The sequence below is a fragment of the Scardinius erythrophthalmus genome (genome assembly GCF_964197995.2).
Source record: "Scardinius erythrophthalmus genome assembly, chromosome: 3".
NCBI lineage: Eukaryota > Metazoa > Chordata > Actinopteri > Cypriniformes > Leuciscidae > Scardinius > Scardinius erythrophthalmus.
Window position 1 is genome coordinate 41365503 of NC_138223.1, and position 20006 is coordinate 41385508.

General features: G+C 37.2%; 2 protein-coding genes across 2 annotated transcripts; both read left to right on the top strand.

Moving 5' to 3' along the window:
* The first annotated feature begins 131 nt into the window (after positions 1-131).
* get3 (guided entry of tail-anchored proteins factor 3, ATPase) lies at positions 132-8865 on the top strand. The gene is made up of 7 exons (XM_081360325.1): positions 132-469; positions 1155-1302; positions 2862-3010; positions 5513-5663; positions 5799-5906; positions 5999-6196; positions 7333-8865. Exons 1-7 carry the CDS (start codon positions 327-329, stop codon positions 7459-7461), a joined length of 1026 nt encoding a protein of 341 aa, XP_081216451.1. The 5' UTR covers positions 132-326; the 3' UTR covers positions 7462-8865.
* Positions 8866-13440: 4575 nt separating this feature from the next.
* best2 (bestrophin 2) lies at positions 13441-19495 on the top strand (the record flags this gene model as incomplete). The annotated part of the gene is made up of 9 exons (XM_081360721.1): positions 13441-13592; positions 13690-13784; positions 14463-14696; positions 16454-16608; positions 16736-16813; positions 16897-17049; positions 17212-17292; positions 17380-17534; positions 18811-19495. 9 exons carry the CDS (start codon positions 13441-13443, stop codon positions 19493-19495), a joined length of 1788 nt encoding a protein of 595 aa, XP_081216847.1.
* Positions 19496-20006: the final 511 nt, after the last annotated feature.

Below are 20006 nucleotides of genomic sequence, written 5' to 3' on the forward strand. Positions count from 1 at the left end.
ATGCATGAGAGAAATATTAAACGCTTCAAGCTACTACTCGCCCAAAATGTGATATTACTATTAGAAGTGTATTTACATTTCATTTAAATAAGAAATAAATCTAAATGACCACTTCTAGAATATTCTTGTTCAATGAAAGTAGTTGGTGCAGTCCGGCTGAGTCATCAGAGTAATCAGCACACTTCCGTTCGTCACTGTTCACCGTTCCCTGGCCATTTTGGATCTAATGCCCGTCCGTTAAAGTGCGTTGTTTCTACCGTTGCGGAGCCAAAATGGCGGAGTGTGCAGCTGCCGCTTTGGTGTATTCCATCTGACTTGAGAGCAAGATGGCAGCTTCAGTGGAAGACGAGTTTGAAGATGCGCCTGATGTAGAGCCTTTAGAGCCGACATTGAAGAATATTATAGAGCAGAAATCACTCAAATGGATCTTTGTCGGGGGTAAAGGTGGCGTGGGCAAGACAACATGCAGGTGGGTGAACAGACGATAGTGTTTTTGCTGTTAGCTGTCAGTGCTGCTTTAGCTGCAACACATCACAGAAGATTATTCATACATATTTGCTGTTTTACTGTATTAAAATACAGGTTAAAACACTCTGCAACTAAAAACAAACACATCTCTTAATATAATCTACCTGCAACCTGACCTACGTCGAAATAGTCATTTCTGAAATTTTTGAAAAACACGTCACGTGCGAGTAGTTTTTAAAATCTCTTTCCTTGTGAATAATTATTCTTATTCATTATAATTTATTCAACTACCACAGATAGACAAATAGATGAATGAAAGTGAGTGGTATTAGCCATCTAAACAACTCATATTTAAGTTGCATTTCTGTCTGAAAACCTCTGCCACCTATAGAGCCACTTTAATCATAATATGATATGTGATTTCACAGCAACAGGTGTTTATAAATGGCTTGATTCACAAACTGTTCTTATTTCCTAGATTTTTCTTATTGACCATAAATTAAGTTCACTTGTCGTTTTTGTGTTGGCTTGCTAAAGAAAGCATTGCCTACTATTTTGCTGAAAAAATAAGCCAATATTGAAAGTTTGTCTCGATAATAATGCAATGTGTAATTGATTTCTTCTCTTGATGTGAATTATAAATTATCTAGAATTCAATTAAGTGTTGTTTTTGGCTTGTGTCACAGCTGCAGTCTGGCGGTTCAGTTGGCGGCGGTGAGAGAGAGCGTCCTCATCATATCCACAGATCCAGCACACAACATCTCAGATGCCTTCGACCAGAAGTTCTCCAAGGTGCCCACCAAGGTCAAGGGCTACGACAACCTCTTTGCCATGGTGCGTTATCAACGACACGCACTGTTTTCACTGAATACCGTGTGTACACTTCAAACAACCGCTCTAAATTCACCAGCATCACCTATTTAGTCCATATACACAACCTTATTAAAGGGAAAGTTCACCCAAAAATTAAGTTGTCATCATTTACTCACCCATGTCCAATGAGGTTCATTCTGGTGTTACGCAGCACGTTTGAGCTTCAGCAAGAACCAGTGAGGCTCATTCTGGTGTTACGCAGGACGTTTGAGCTTCAGCAAGAACCAATGAGGCTCATTCTGGTGTTACGCAGGACGTTTGAGCTTCTGTTTATGTTCGTTGATCAATGTTTATATGTAAATAAAAGCCTAAATGCGATATACTAAAGCGATTGTTTCTCTTCAAAAGACATGGATTAAACCGCTAGATTAAAATGGATTTTACAATCTCTTTATGAATGATTCATCAAGAAAATCTTCATTTGTGTTCCAAAAAATGAACAAGTCTTACTGGTTTGGAACAAGCTCAAGTACTGAAAAGTGAAGGCAAAGCGTCTCGATCGCCCTCGATCACTGGCTGGTCCCAGTATAGCTCATAAAGCCCGCCTCCCCATGAAGTCGAATTAATGCGATGGAAACTAAACAATCAAATTACACTTCAAATACATTTTTCCAAAGATGTTTTCTGTCATTTTAGGTAGTTTTTTTTTTTTACGCTGATGTAAATTTAGGTGTTCATTTTTTTTTTATATAAGTTTGGCCGTAGTTAGTTATTTGACGCTATAAAAATGGAAATGTGACGTCATGATCGACAGCTGTGATTGACAGCTTCTCTAAACGAAGTAGTCACTTAGGACCAACAGACTTTTGGGGGGATTTTCGGGAGGAGATTGGAGCTTCAGCTTTAATTTCTACATGTCCATAACGGTTTATTTCACACTGACATAATGAGTTGTTCTGCAGTAAATTGTACTAAAGGTTTCTGCGCAAGTGAGGTCGGGACCTTGATATTGCGGCTTTACTTCCGGCTCACTGCTGCGCAGAAGCAGGTCCCAAATCTGTGCAAGATGTCAGCGCCATATTAGGACTTTTGGCGGCTTCAGTTTTCACCAATGGAAGAGAGTGAAGGGGTGTCGTCGTCCATCTTTTTTTACAGTCTATGGTTTGGAACAACACGAGGGTAAATGATAACATTTAATTTTAGGGTGAACTATCCCTTTAAAGCAGTGTGTCACACAAAAAGCTGAATTTTTAAACTGGTTAGTCTTGCCCAGCCCTACATCTCATTTTAGTACAATTAAGTTGAGACACGTGGGACATGCTTAAACACGTGTGTGATTCACGTCAAGAACTTGTGCTGTTCTTGCCTCACACAAACACAAAATGGCCGTGAAGATGTTGCAAGAAAAAAGAAAGTGATGTGAAACCGGGATTGCTTTACAGAAACCATGTATTATTATCTGGTTTAAAGGCCCTTGTTGTTTGAGATTTAGTTAAACATGCCTGTGTTTAAAATGAATTGAACATAACTGCATTTAGATGATGAAATGCATGAGATGAGACTGTGCTCTGTCTCTGTAGGAGATCGACCCCAGTCTGGGTGTGGCAGAGCTGCCCGATGAGTTCTTTGAGGAGGACAACATGCTCAGTATGGGGAAGAAGATGATGCAGGAAGCCATGAGTGCTTTCCCCGGCATCGATGAGGCCATGAGCTACGCAGAGGTCATGAGGTCAGATGAGTTCAACTTATTCCACTGTAATGACCTCAAAATGTAGTCTAAATCTTTCAACAGCGTGTTTTGAAAAGCTCTTGTCATGAGGTTATTTAGACCAGATGTGATTTAGCTTTCATTTTCTCCAGCATCTGCATTTCAAACAGTTCTTCAATAGAGCGTAGAAAGTCATGAATGAAAAACAAGCTCCAAAATGAATCACAAATTCTTCAAAGCAAAACAGTGTTTGGAAATCTGAAAATCAGGTAAAGGTGAAAGTGTGCACTTACTGTCTTTCATGAGGGAAGGAAGTACTGTGGATTACATAATTCAATAAACAAACAGTCCTACAATATAAAGCTTAGGCCTTTTTATGCAGTACTATTGTTTCACATCTAGATGGCATACACTATTCACACAACTCATTCAATAGATCCCTATATATTTAAAATGTTTAAACTAATAAAATAAATGATTTATTTATCTATCATCTAAAATTGTATTATTAATAGATAAAGATAAATAAAACAAGATAAATCATTATTATATAAAACTATATAATTTATATTTATATAATATATAAAAAAGTGTGTATATATATATATATATATATATATATATATATATATATATATATATATATATATACACAGTACAGGTCAAAAGTTTGGAAACATTACTTTTTTGAAATAAGTCTCTAATGCTTATCAAGGCTGCGTTTATTTGATCAAAAATACAGAAAAAAAACAGTAATATTGTGAAATATTATTACAACTTAAAATAATACTTTTCTATTTGAATATACTTTAAAAAATAATTTATTCCTGTGATGCAAAGCTGAATTTTCAGCATCATTACTCCAGTCTTCAGTGTCACATGTGACATCCAGTCTGTCACATGATCCTTTAGAAATCATTCTAATATTCTGATTTATTATGAGTGTTGGAAACAGTTCTGTTGCCTAATATATTTGATGAATAAAAGGTTAAAAAGAACTGCATTTATTCAAAATAAAAAATATTTTCTAATAATATAAATCCTCTTTACTATCACTTTTTATCAATTTAACACATCCTTGCTGAATAAAAGTATTGATTTATTTCAAAAAAGAAAGAAAAAAAATGACTGACCCAAAATTACAGACCGGTAGTGTGTATTGCTGTTACAAAAGATTTCTATTTTTAAAAAATGTGCTTCTTTTTTATTTTATTTATTTATTTATTTGTTTTACTTTTTATTCATCAAAGTATCCTAAAACAATATCACAGGTTATGAAAAAATATTAAGCAGCAGAACTGTTTCCAACTTTGATAATGAATTAGTGCTGGGCGGTTTGACCAAAAATCAACATCACGGTTTTTTTCTAAATTATACCGGTTTCACGGTTTTTACCGTTTTTTTTTTTTTTTCAAGCATGATGGGTGTTAACCACATTTTCTACTGAGTGAGAGAGGAAATACTGCAGTAGATTTACTTATAATGCCCTATTTTATTGTCATGAGTGAATATTATAGAAAAAATCCACACTAATATTAATAATACAGGTTTGCAAGGCTGTTTACAAAGAGGTGTCAGCAGGACGCGCTTTAGGAGCGGCAGAAACAGTGGTTTCCCCGGTAACGGCTGTACACAAAGCAGCAACGCTCAAAAACACTGCTTTATCAGGAAAGATAAAGAAAGATTCAATCGTAATACCAAAGAAACTTTTCTAAAGACCGTCAGTTCACTTCAGATACGTTAATACAGTATAAAAACACGCGCGCCGCGAGAAAAAAGACTCTCACCCACACGTCTCGTGCCCATTCTAGTCAATGCTTGTGTTTCAGATCGAAGCTTCCCAGAAGCGGCTCTCCGCGCCGCTTCGCTAAATATAGGCGCCTAGTCTATTTTGATGCACCGCGTGGAGGACGGAATAAAACCTTGTCGCAGCCGTAATGCGCCGCAGACGTGTGTTGTAAATGAGGGGTGAGACTGTGTCGCGCAGCGCCGCGTTCCAATTAAAGCGACATACACCGGTATTGCGGTTTATTAAAAATTCATATCGTAACAAAAATAAACACCGGTATTCGGTATGAACCGGTAAACCGCCCAGCACTATAATGAATCATCATATTAGAATGATTTCTAAAGGATCATGTGATAGACTGGAGTAATGATCCTGAAAATTCAGCTTTGCATCACAGAAATAAATGATAATTTAAAGTATAATAATTTGAAAACCAATTATTTTAAATTGTAATAATATATCACAATATAAAATTTTTTCTGTATTTTTGATCAAATAAATGCAGGCTTGATGAGCAGAAGAAACTTCTTTCAAAAACATAAAAAATAGTAATGTGTTCAAACTTTTGACCTGTACTACGGTGTGTATATATATATATATATATATATATATATATATATATATATATATATATATATATATATATATAATACGATGAATCATTATTATTATTATTATTAATAATAAAATATATAACTATAATTTATTTCATTCATTTTCTTCTTCTTCTGTAGGTTAGTGAAAGGCATGAATTTTTCAGTGGTGGTGTTTGACACGGCCCCGACGGGACACACTCTGCGTCTGCTCAACTTCCCCACCATCGTGGAGCGAGGACTGGGCCGCCTCATGCAGATCAAGAACCAGATCAGCCCCTTCATCTCACAGGTCTCAGCACTGCATTCTGGGAAATGGAATATTTGTGAAATTGCATTGAAAAATGAAACGTAGAAAACTTTCTTGCTTTGAGATTTAATGGAGTTAAATATAGGGTTTAAGTGTAGTTCTGTCTGACCGTTGCAGATGTGTAACATGTTGGGCCTGGGAGACATGAATGCAGATCAGCTGGCGTCTAAACTGGAGGAGACGCTGCCCGTGATCCGCTCAGTCAGCGAGCAGTTTAAGGACCCGGTGAGTGTCCCTGGCAATGCCTGGACAGATGTGTTATAAAACGATCCAAAAGGGCCGACGTGTAATGTTGACTCCTGTCATGATGCCCACAGGAGCAGACGACGTTCATCTGCGTGTGTATCGCCGAGTTCCTGTCTCTGTACGAGACGGAGCGCTTGATTCAGGAGCTGGCCAAGTGTCGCATCGACACGCACAACATTATCGTCAACCAGCTGGTTTTCCCCGACAGCGACAGACCCTGCAAGATGTGTGAAGCCCGACACAAGATCCAGTCCAAGTATCTGGACCAGGTGGGACAACTTATGTGAAAGCCCTGACTAGATTCAGTTTATTCGCAACACTTTACAGTTTCATTTCTTAACATTAGTTAACATGAACACTTTATAGAGCATTTATTAATCCTAGTTCATGTTAATCTCAGCATTTACTTGTACATTAATAAGATCAAATGAATGCACTGAAATAACATGAACTAACATTAGCAAAGATCAATGAATGCTGTAATAATGTTTTGCTCATCGTTAGTTCATGTTTGGTAATGGGTTATTAATGTTAACAAATGAACCTTATTGTGGTGTTGCCAATTTATCTCATTTAATATGTGCAGTTAAAGTGACGTATTTCTATAGACTAGATATGATTAAGATCAATTCATTTTCCTTTCTTTACCTTCTCCTGATTTTTCCTTTCCCTTTCCATCTTATTTTTTCTTTTTCTTTCATGCTTTCCCCCCATTTTTTTTTCCTGTTCTGTTTTATTTCTTTCCTTTTCCTTCCCACTTTTTTCTTCTTTTTCCTGTATACATTTCCTTTTGTCTTTACTCATCCTCTTAACTTTCCCTTTCTCTTTTCCTCTTTTTTTCCTTAATACTTATTCTTTTTCTTTTCTTGTTCTGTCTCAACTTTCCTTTCTTTTTCCATTTATTTTTTCCTTTTTCTTTACACTTTTCCCCTTCCATCTTCGTTTTCTTTTCCTTTTCCCTTTTTTTACATTTTGTCCCTGACCTTACTTTTCCTGTTCTCTTGTCTTCTCCTTTCTTTTTTCCTTCTGTTTTTCCTTTCTTTTTTTCTTCCCTTCTACTGTCTGTACTTTCTTTTCTGTCCTCTCCTTTTTCCTCTTCCTTATTCTTTATCCTTTTCTTAATTATTTCTATTTTCCCTTCTCTCTATTTTCCCTTTCCGCCTTTGGTTTCTTCCTCTTTCCTTCTCCTTCCCCTACATTTTCCCGTTCCTTTTTTCCCCTCTGTTTTTCTTCAATACTTAATGTTGTATCTCTTTTCCTTTTCTCTTCCTCTGTCTTTTCCTCTCTTTTTCTTTGCATTTCTTTCCTCTTCCTCCTTTTGTGGTTCTTTGTGTTCATCCTTTTCCTCTTTGTTTTTTTCCCCTCTCCTGTTTTCCTTTCCTCTCGTTCTCGCTCTCTCTCTCAGATGGAGGATTTATATGAAGATTTCCACATAATAAAGTTGCCTCTGCTGCCTCACGAGGTTCGAGGAGCGGACAAGGTCAACACTTTCTCCAAGCAGCTGCTGGAGCCCTACAGCCCCCCCAAGAAGTGACTTAAATGATTTCCACGGATCAAACACGCCCTGGTCCTCTGCTTGTCTCTGATACATGCATCCCTCTGGTGTTCACATCTTCATTTGCCCCCTCCACTCTCTCTGGTTTTCTGATGGTGTATTAGCCGATCCTGCCGTGTTCCTCCAACGATCCGTCACGAATGTCGGCCGAGAGTTCAGCGGCCTCTGCTTAGAAACATAAAACAATCTTGATGGTTTACGTTGCTTTGTGATGATGGTGTTTGTATTTAAGCATAAGAAAAACACTCATTCCCGATGCGTGTTCAGATTGAAGGAATGTACATCAGGACTCTGATTCCGAGGTTGAACAGGAGTAGTTTCAGTACAAACGTCTGTCACTAGTTCAGTTTAACCGGACACGTCTGATTTAGGGTCAGTGAAGGACAATACAAACCTTTGTTTGAGATTCTGCTCAGTCTTAATAGACTTTATTTTGGTTCCTGAACTGATTTGTAGTGGTGTTAATTGAGAGGGTCCAACTTAAGGAGGTGATACATATTTTAGTGAGGTTGTTAAAGGGTTAGTTCACCCAAAAAGGAGAATTGTCATTATTTAATCATCTTTTTTTCTTTTAAATGTATGTAACAGGGAGAAATTATGAAGCATTATTTGATTATGTATGGAAATGAGACCGTGATTATTCTTCAAATTTTTCTTTTGGTATTGCATGGACATAATGTGGACAGTTTATTGCAAGGATGTGTAAATAATAATGACTGAGTTTTCATTTCTGGATGAACTATCCTTTTAAACTTCTATTTGCAGTGAACCAAACTGTAATTACCGTGTACAAACCTTGATATTCAATTCTAATTTAATTTTTGCCGTTAGTTAAAGTGATGTATTTATATAGACTTGTAATGATTAAGATATTTTCTGTTCAGATCTTCTATAACATTTATTTCAGCGATGTCTGGTTCTGATTTTTGAAGCACAACATGATGATGCTCTCCGTTCTCTTGTGCTTCTCCTCCTCTCGTTTGGCAGTAATGTCCGCATGCATCTAAACAGGAACACACTTACACCCTACAAGGAGGTCAGATGCTCGTTTAAACCTGCTGCAAAAACACTGCAACCTGTCAGCCAAGACAGCAATATCACAGTATACACCGCGCTGGTTATGACCACATTAAGAGTGTTTTCCTGCTTTTATCATCCTGTGATTTCACAGCATGTGGGCTCCTTAGATCATGAGAAGCAGGGGCAAGAACTCACAAACCTGATAGTATATCAGACCGAGAGATTTGGGATCTTTATCAGTTTTCCTAAAGTTTCTTCATTCTCTTATGACTTGTTACTGCCTTTCCAAAGTTTGGCTTCTGACTTTTTGTAGAAGCACACCAAGTTTCAAAGCAAATAAAACACTATTCTCCATCTACTGCAGCTGGTGTTTCTGTCCAGTTATTCATGTGTCTACCAAGGCTACATATAACAATACTACAATATTTTACATCGCAACTAAACCTCTTGAGTGTAAAATGCAGACAGGGTCAAACACTGCATCAGTCGTACACTGAAAGCACTATTCAATGAACCGCTAGAAGGTTATGATTTTTTATTTGAACTGCAGTAACCTGGTATACATTTATTTCATAAAAGTTAACACGAAACCTTCAATGACAACAGTTTATTTACACTACCGTTCAAAGGTTTGGGGTCTGTACGTTTTTTTCACTTTTTTTTTTTTTTTTTAAACTTCTATTGTGAAAAATTATTAGAATTTTAAATAATTGTTTTCTATGTGAATATATTTTAAACTGTAATTTATTCCTGTGATCAAAGCTGAATTTTCAGCATCATTACTCCAGTCTTCAGCGTCACATGATCCTTCAGAAATCATTATGATGATTTGATGCTCAAGAAACATTTCTGATTATTATCAATGTTGAAAACAGTTGTGCTGCTTGTGAAAAGAGTTGATACATTTTTTAGGATTCTTTGATGAAAAAACAGCATTTATTTGAAACATAATTTTGTTTGTAGTGTATAAATGTTTTTCACTGTTCAATTTAATGCATCCTTTAAAAAAAAAAAAAAACTTTTACCGACCATAAACTTTTGGAAATATTTTTTGTGGAAAAACTTTTGTGGATTGTTCTAGGAAAAAATGTAGCCCCCTTCAGGTGGAATTAGTCTATTAAATACACTAAAAAATAAGAAATTATGCTGTTGGAGACCCGTATGAATTTCTTTCTTCCATGGAGAAAAAATGAAAGGTTTTCAGAATGTCTTTGCAACAGGTTTCAAGCTCCTAAAAAGTACGATAAAAGCAGTGCCCTATATAACATCTTAAGCCTTTTTTATTCGATTTTTTTATGTGATGTCGGTACAAATAACTTGCATTTCAGTCTTTCCCCTAAATCAATTGTATGGCTTAAAAAAATACTAGCAATATACATCTATGATTATTAGTGGTATTCTGTGCCTATCAACATCCTCTGGTCTCCGACATGCGGAAAAAAGCAGCATGGGCAATCTGCAAAATAACTTCTTTTTCATTCCACATAAGAACCACTATCATAATCTGGAGAATGCTTTCAAAAGTTGGCATGAAACAGAAGATGCAATAGTCTTTTCTTCCCTACTGTGATGTATATCCGAGTGAACGGCTTCTCAAACAAGAACAAAAGTTGGGCGAATTAATTGGATGGTTGTGATTTGCTATTGGTCAATCTCGCGTGAGTGGCAGGTGGCCCCGCCCTCACGCAAGTAAACACGTCATCAGAAAAGAGATGTCCTGCAAGAGGGAGAGGAAGTTAAAGATTACGAGGCACATTAATTAAAAATAATAATAATGATGTCCAAGGATAAATCATTTAAAGTAAATACTTAATAAAAAAATATTCCATTAAAAGAAGAAGAATGTCCATTTTGATTGCATAGTAAGCACTCTCTAGACTAGAGACACGTGTTGGCACGGTTTCTGTACAGAGGCCACAGCGGCCTCCTTTCATCCTGGACCTTAACCGGCACAAACAAGACCCCCATAGTGCCAGAACAATGGTTTATGTCACAGGTGTCCAGAAGATTACAAGAGAGAGAAGAGAGAAGACGGACTATCTGCTGTTTGACGCTTCACCACCTCACTTCACATACCGGTAAATTCAGAAGGGTCGTTGACGTACCTTATGGTAAGTAAGATCAATCTATGTTCTGCATTAATGCATTAGCCAGCGTGTTACTTTCTAGTGTTTGGTCGAGGCTGTGTGAAATGCCTGCCTGTCGCCCTCAATCCATCAGCGCCGCGAGTCTCAGCGGGAGTCTTCACTAATGAGCAGGGCTCGGAGTGAACCCGGAACCCGGAGCCCGGACCGCTGCAGTCCAGCACACCGCTGGAGGAACACGCATGTCATGGCTGTCTTTGTGCAATAACAACGCCAAACTATATAGGGGGAGGCCGGGGCTTGTTGTCACACTTTTTGGTTTAGTGAATATTCGAGTGTCACAAACGGAGCGTGCTACTCACTGGCAATTATTTGAAAAGAAATGCATTTGTTTGATGTATGAAGTAATGATGAATATGAAGTTGGCAAAAGTTCCACAAAAAATATATTTAAATACATTTTAAATATTTATTGGCTTTTTAAAGGCTTTTTAATTAAATAGTCAAACAATTGCATCAATTAATGAAACAGCAAAAACAAACATTGATTCGTTGTAACGAATTGTGTAAAATTACAAAACATATAACACATGAGACAACTTGTGTAAAAAAAAAAAAATTACCTTTTAGTTAACTTGTTACCTCAGAATTTTTATTTTTTTTTGCTGTGAGGACATAATTCACAACAACAAACACTTTGTTTGAAATATGAAATAAAAAGTTAACAATAAAGGTAACAAAATCCCTCTTCCACAACAGATCTGTAATAAAATATTTTATAGGCTGCTGCTTTTGTAACAATAGAACATCAAATATTTAAAAGATAACATACAAAATATCAAAATGGTTTGGCCTGTTGTAATGAATTGTATAAAACTACATAAACACCAGACAACTTTCAGTTATAAATAACCTTTCGCTTGTGCCCCAGAGATATCAAAAAATAATAAAAATAGGCTATAATGTGCTGCTTTGAGACAGTTTTTACTATCTTTTTTTAAAACACATTTGTGCAATTGGACTTATGACTCAAACCCTGATAGTTACTAAGTTAAAGCCCGTGTGACAACTTGCCCCATTCTTGCCTGCACATTCACACATACTGTATGTAAACTGTTACTGACTTTTTGCAGAGAGGAAATACTGTTTGAATGTTATTTGTGTGACTGGATATATTGTATAATCGTAATGGTAGACGTCTGGGAGAGATGCAGAGATGATTCCTCACCTAAAGTCCCACCTCCTGACGGAGGAGGTGCGTTTGACCCGACGCAGGACCTCAAGCTCCTGTCAGAACATAAGAAACGACAGAAACACACGCAGCTCCACTGGAACATCTTGGGAAATTATGCAGTGAAATATTTTACTCCTCTGAGGCTGAGGAGAAAAGGTAAGAACACGTGTAGTTTCATTTAGACATTGTCTTACATAAAGTTTATAGAATGGAGTCATTTATTGTTACTATTATTATATATTGTAATACATTTATTGCAATACTGAGTATACAATATTGTAAAAAATAAAAAAGGAAATGTGTTGGAAATCGAATAACAGACTGTGGCAGACTTGTTTCTCATGCGAAATCTCGTGGACAAATAAACACCTGTGCAGTTCAGCATGTTTTCCCGGGAATGGCGCGTTTATACCCACATTTACCTGCCTCTGTGCCTCTGCCTCTTTTAGATGACAAAGCACTTGTCCCATGGGATCCACAGCAGGATATCAGACATACGTTGATCCTCAACCAAATACATAAAAACTCAAAAAGAACAATTTTATGTCACAGAGCCTTTATTGGACTGAAACAAAACTATCATTATATGATATGCATATCACCATATTTTTGGATATACAGTTGGCTATTAGTTTTTTTTTTATTTAAAGACTAGTCTTTAATAATATCTACATTATGTAAACTAAAATCAAATTTGTTTCAATAAAAATGTATATTTTGCAATATTTGCTAATAAAGAAAAAAGGTTTCCTTATGAAGAAAAAATGAGAGTATTTAGAAATAAAATTTCTTATTGTTTTAAAAGTATTGGATATTGAATTATTATGACTTGTTTGAAAAAGTATTGCATTTTTGTGGCCTATAATGAATGCTTAGAATAACAAAGTATAATAATAAATTGGTTAAAATGGCATGAAACTCATTCAAATATGTTCATTCATACAGTAAATATTCACATATGAATGAGCTTGAGCTACATGCTTAATAACAATATAATGCTGAATCTGTTAATTATTACATTATTTTAAAATCTATCCTTGCTTTGTTTTTTGTAATGTATTTAAAATTGTGCATCATCTAAATTTCTTTTTACAAAAATGTGGTTCCACTTTTTATGAAGTGTCTTTAACTATTTTTATTTATTTTTATTTAACCTTTATTCATCCAGGTAAACTGTTTGAGAACCACTTCTTATTTACAAACATGACCTGGCCAAGAGGCTACAGGAATACATAAAAACATACTGTACAACTGTACATAGTCATACACATGACACATAGAACAAGCAATTGAATTAAAAAAAGGTAGACAACAAAGAAAAAGAAAAAGAAAAAAAGAATAAAGTGCTTAAGTATGCGTGTATTGGGTACATGCATGTTTTTACATTGTACTTATATTTAAATAATGCCTGCATGTAATTAAAGCTTGCGTAATTTCTGTAATTACATTAGTAATTACACTGCTGACCAGGGTTGCCAGGTTTGCGTAATATATTAACACCCTAATATAAAGTCTGATCAAAAATGTATCTTGACTTTCCCGTGGCGTGTTTCTGGAGACATTAATCTTCTCTTTAAGCCTAGTTATTCTCCAGTACGCTGTGACACGCTGAGTTTGAGTGATGACGGTCACTTACACCGCCAGAGTGGCAAACGCGCGCTTCTGCGGCTTCTCCAAACTCCTGCTGGCCTGGAGGGGAAGCATCTATAAAGTCCTGTACAAAGAGTTCCTGGCTTTCTTCGCCATGTACACCGCAATCAGCATCACATACAGGTGTGTGTGTGTGTGTGTGTCTGTGTGTGTGTGTTAATGTCCTCATCTGATGCTTTTTGATCGAGTCACATTTTATCTACATCATTTTCTTCACCAGATTCTTCCTTGTGGACGAACAGAAGAGATACTTTGAAAAGCTTTCCATTTACTGCAACAACTACGCCAGTCTCATCCCAATGTCTTTCGTATTAGGTACGCACGTCCTGGGACGGCATAACCACTAAATTCAGTCAGTAATTTACACTACCGTTCAAAACTTACTGAGATTGATACCTGTTTTTGTCTCTTCTGCTCACCAAGGCTGCATTTATTCATGCCGTAAAAACAGTAATATTGTGAAATATTATTGCAGGTTGAAATATTTATTTCTATGTGAAAAACTGATGGACCTCTTGATGGAAATAACATTACAACATTCATTTCCATCAAGATGTGCATCCATTGTTGATGTTGTCAATGCAAGAGTCCAGCACTCTGTAAAGTCTCCTCCAGCACATCCCAAAGACTCTCAATGAATTAAAGGTCTGGAAACCCTCAGAAATCATTCTAATATGATCATAATTGATACATTTTCCCCCAGTATTCTTAAATGGAAAGTTCAGAAGAACAGCATTCATTTGAAGTAGGAATCCTGTGTAACATTGTAAAGCCTTTACTGTCACTTTTGATCAATTTAATGCATCATTGCTGAATAAGTGTTCATTTCTTCAAAAATAGCCTAATCTTACTGAAATCACAGAATTCATCAGTGATGTTGTTCTTGATGTTGTTTTCCCAACAAAAAATCTGAGGATGATGTCAACAAGTTAAAGGGATTTTAGCAGATGACAAGCATACATAAAAAAAAAAAAGTTTTTATATCACACGCAGGGTTTTACGTGACATTAATAGTGAACCGCTGGTGGAGTCAGTACACCTCCATCCCGCTGCCGGACAGGATCATGTGCACGCTCTCCGGGGGCGTGCAGGGCGGGGACGAGCACGGCCGGCTTCTGAGACGCACGCTGATGCGCTACACCAGTCTGTCCGCGCTCCTGATCCTGCGCTCCGTCAGCACTGCCGTGTTCAAGAGATTCCCCACCATGGATCACGTAGTTGAAGCAGGTAACATGAGTTTACAACACTCTTAAAGTCCCCGTGAACCGGAAGTTGCAAACGACTTTTCTCCAGTGTTATGACGTATTTCCCAGTGAAAAGGAATATTGGACAGAGGGCAGGGTTTTACTCTAGCGCTCCTCCTCTCCATCTCTGCTCATAACAGACTAACGGTTTGAGGGGAGTGGTTAAGCGTTGCCCAAACCAATTCCTCAAACCTACGTCATCAGTGAAGGTCCTCCAATGCAGAGGGGAGGGGCATTTTCAGATTTTGATTAAAGATTACCATGGTAAAAAATTTTTTTTTTAAATATTTTCTTGCACGGATTAATTGTTCACCACAAGACTAGTAATATGCGCTAACAAAGTAAATAGGGTCAATTTTGATTTCATGGGGACTTTAACAACACAGTAGTAACTGCCTATAGAGAGACCAAGACTGCATTCTACACCTGCACACTAGGTGGCGCAACCCACCATTATTCAGCTGATCGGCCTGTTGTCTTTGACCACTGAGAAGAACTAGTGGTACCATTTAAGAACTTAAATGTTGCTGCATATCGCAAGGCCACAAACTGTTAAAAAGCCCAGAAAAAGATATTAAACTCATCAATTTTTCCACAGAACATATTTTTTGTCAATGTTTTTATAGTCACTGTGACTTTTATCAAAAAGTACTCAGACACCAATGAGAACAAGTACTGTTGTGTGTTCAAAATCGCCCCCTATACCCTCATTCACTATTCCCTACATGATTCCACTTATATAGTCCACTTTAAGGAGTGAATGAAAACGAGTGAGTGAATTCAGACACTGAGTGCACCGGAAGTATGGATTTTGTAATACAGACAGATCCTTTTGTCCACAAATTAGGCGTCCCTTTCAAAATATATAAATTCAGTGGGAAAAAAGTTCGCATTTTAAAACGGTTAATTCAGAATTCTGAGGAAAATGTCAGAATTGCGAGTTAATATATCCAAAAATTGGTCAGAATTTCATGATGTTAACTCAAAATTGGCAGGTATAAATCAGAATTGTGAGAAATTAAATAAGAATTGTGCATTATAAACACGTTTTTTGAGGAAAAAAGTCTGAATTCAGAGAAAATAATTTCTGAATTGCAAGATGTTAACTCAAAATTGCGAGATAAACTTGGAATTGCAAGAAATAAAGTCAGAATTATGAGAAATAAACTAAGAATTCTGAGTAAAAATGGCAAATTGCTTGTTTCTGCTACAGAATAAAAAATAAAAAAGGTAATTGTGACTTTTTATCTCACAATTATGACTTAACACGCAATCGCAAGTTTATATCACACAATTCTAAGAAAAAAAAATGTCAGAATTGCAAGATGTAAACTCGCAATTGTAAGATAAAAAGTCGCATTTTCCTTTTAAATTGTTTTATTCCATGGCAGAAACAAGCTTCCATAGACTGCAAGTTAAGATCTCATACACCAAAAAAAACATATTTCAGAATTAACTCAAAATTGGCAGTTATACATTCGGAATAGTGAGAAATTAAATCAGAATTGTGCATTATAAACTTGCATTTCTGAGAAAGAAAAGTCTGATTTCGGGAAAAAAAAAAATGACCAGAATTTCAAGATGGTAAAACTGCCAGATATAAACTTGGAATTGTGGGAAATAGTCAAAATTGTGAGTAAAAAAAAAAAAATTCTTAATTACCTTTTTTATATTTTCATCCTACGGCAGAAACTGACCTCCATAGAAACCTGACATTGAATAACATCTGTCTGTTTCTAGGTTTCATGACAAGAGAAGAGCGTAAGAAGTTTGAGAGTTTACACTCTCCCTATAATAAGTACTGGGTCCCGTGTGTGTGGTTCACTAACCTGGCCGCAGTCGCCCGCTGTGACGGCAGAATCAAAGATGATAATACTTATAAACTTCTACTGGAGGTAACTACATTCAAAAGATCTTTACCAAAGTAAGAACATTTCAATTCAAAAGATTCAATGCCTAGTGTAAAAGCGAAGTGCATGTTTGAAAGGATAAATCTATTTTTCTTCGATGTTGTTTTTGTAGGAGCTGAACAATTTCAGAGGGAAGTGCAGCATGCTTTTTCACTATGACATGATCAGCATACCATTGGTCTACACACAGGTCAGAAACATGCTTCAGATGAGAGAGACTGAAAGGGTTTTCATGGCATGTGATGGAATGATTGATATTTTTTTCCACCGCAGGTTGTGAGTCTGGCTGTGTACAGCTTCTTCCTGGTGTGTCTGATTGGCCGTCAGTTTCTGGACCCGGGTCAGGGTTACCCGGGTCACGATCTTGACCTTTACGTCCCCATCTTCACCCTTCTGCAGTTCTTTTTCTATGCTGGCTGGTTGAAGGTCAGGAATCAGAATCTCTAATATAATTTAAATATTAATTAGACGCCCCTCCCTTTTCATATATAACCCCGCCCATGAACCCAGTATCATTCCATGACTAATTTAATCAATATTAGCCATTACATTACTATTTGTTTGTGTCATTGTGTAATTATTTCTCAGGTGGCAGAGCAGCTCATAAATCCATTTGGAGAGGATGATGATGACTTTGAGTCCAACTGGTTGATAGATAGAAACTTCCAGGTGCTACTTGCTGTTTACAATACATCAAATGATATATTCGTTTCACACACAGTCACTATTGAGAGATTCTCTGTATGCGTTTAAAAGGTGTCTATGATGGCGGTGGATGAGATGTATGGAGATTTGCCCGTGATGGAGCGAGATCGTTACTGGAATGATTCGAATCCTCGTCCGCCGTACACAGCCGCTACGCTCTTTGTGCTGCGCAAACCCTCTTTCCAAGGCTCCACCTTCGACATGGCGTCAGTGCTCACCAAACACAGATAAACTCATCTTTTCAGGCCAGACAGTTTACTGTACCCCTCATCACGACTGCAAACAATAGCCCCTTTCACACATACAGTCTTTACTGGTAAATTACCGGCGGTTAAGAGATCAGGACCTGTGTGTGAACAGGACCTTTTCAGAAATATCGGTATATCAGTTCTGGCAATTTAACAGTAAGGGAAGTTGTAACATTACCAGTAAATTATCGCTATGATTGTGTGTGTTAACGCAGACCGGAATGAGTACGAAGTCAGAACATGCTGATGTAAGAACTCTGCTTAGGGCCAATCAGAAAGCTCTTATGGAGATTACGTGATTACTCTCAATGCTGTTTACAGTAAGCTCTGCTGCTTTTTAATAGTTTTTCTATGTACATACGCACTAAATGAAAATTTTTGACCGTTGCGCCACGTCTCTGAGCTTTTTCAGCGTGTTGCGCTCGGGACCCGGCCTTCTTTTCCTTTCATCATGAAGGAAATCATGTTGTCAAATTGAACAGATAGTGAAACTAAAGCGCTTCTCCTCATGCGGCCGGATGAAGATAACTGTGCAGCGTTTAAAGATCATTTCCGATGACTGACATCACAGAATTTACCGGTATGTTAGTGCTGATGTGTTAATGGTCTCTAACCGGTGTATATTTACCAGTAAAGTCATTACCGTTCATTTTACAGTAATTTACCGGGATTGCTGTGTGAAAATATAACATGGTGGATTACAGTCATAAATTACAGTGCTTCTCATTTAACTATGATTTTGAAAGGAATAGTTTGCAAAAAATTACAATTTTGAGAATTGCGGTACATTTTTGGTTGAATTACACTAGTCAATTTTTTTTTAAACGAATACTTTTATTCAGCAAGGATGCATTAAATTGATCAAAAGTGACTGTAAAGAAAAAAAATGTTCTTTTGAGCATTCTATTCATCAAAGAATCCTGAAAAAAATAAGCAGCACAACTGTATTCAACATTGATAATAATCCTGAATACTGGAGTAATGATCACAGGAATACAAAATATTTTAAATTGTAATAAAATTTCACAATATTACTGTTTTACTGTATTTTTAATCAAATAAATGCAGCCTTGGTGAGCAGAAGAGACTTCTTTCAAAAACACGTTATCGTGTATTAAAAATATTATCAACTCCAAACTTGTCGATGCTAATATAAAAACTAAAATATTTGTTAGAAATATTTAGTTGACAATTTTGTTGAAATAAATAGATTTGTACATTTCAAATCCCCCAGAATTCCTAAAGAGGAGATGCATTTCCAGCCTCTGAAGGAGATTTCCGAGAACTTGGAGGAATCCGTGACGAGGACCCACAACCTCGCCCTCTTCAACCGGCTCCTCGGCTCCCCGTCTCCCACGGGCTTCATGAGCGGAGCCTTACGCCGCACCTCCGCCCAGCTGCACCGTTTGACCCGCTCCGTCAGTCCGGACCCCTCCTTCTCCGATGCTGAGGATGAGGAAGAGGAGAGCGCGGGAACGGCCGGCTCTGTGCCGTCTGGACTCGGGTTGGACACCACAGAGAGCACCATCTGCAGCTTTGGAGGACTCGTCAGCACCTGCCCTCCGCTCTCAGGTGTGGAGTTCCTCCAGCAAGATGGAAGAGGTGAGGAGAAAAACGAGGGGATGCTGGAGAAAGACTCACTAGTGCCAAAAATCCCACCGCCCACAGCGCAGGCGTCAGCAGGGAGGAAGAGTCCTCTCGCTCTGGGACGAGTCAATTCTCATTTCTGTTCCTCAAACACCACCAACCGCTCTGTACCCGACTTGTACTCTTTCCAGCCTATCCGTGACCCGGCAAAGGTCATGACTCCAAAACCGAATCCACCCAATAGCAAAGTAGAAGCAGTGTCTTTACTGACTGTCCCGTCGCTTGAAGTCTCAGCATTTCCGGAGAATTCAGGAAGAGAGCAGATGCTATAATGGCTGCCTTCTAATGGTCAGAGTCAATGTGTGAGTGTAGGGTCAGAGGTCACAGGGTCGAGTAGTAAGGTCAAGGAGTGACCAAATATTTGAGCAACATGATCGCTTTTGTGTTATTTCATATTAATACATAAACCAGAATGTTTGGATGCACTTGTCTGTAATTTGTTGGATTATAATACTTGGCAGATTAATTTTAAACTTTATTTTTAGATTCTTCTGAAAGTGAATGTTATGATAAAGTAATCATGTGACAGAACAATGATAATCAGCACTGAAACTGATCTAGTTTTTCTAGTTTCTTGAAAATAGAGTAAATGTCTACATAAAATATCAACATGTGGTAAATAAGACTTAGTTTTCTGTTTTGAATATATAATGTGAAAGAATGACACAGGCAACTCTCTTATGAATATGAATAATAGCGTTCAGATGATTATTAGGTTTGATGTTGATTTGAACTGTTGGAAATAATCCTTATGAGTATTGCATTGTAAGACTGGTGCTTATA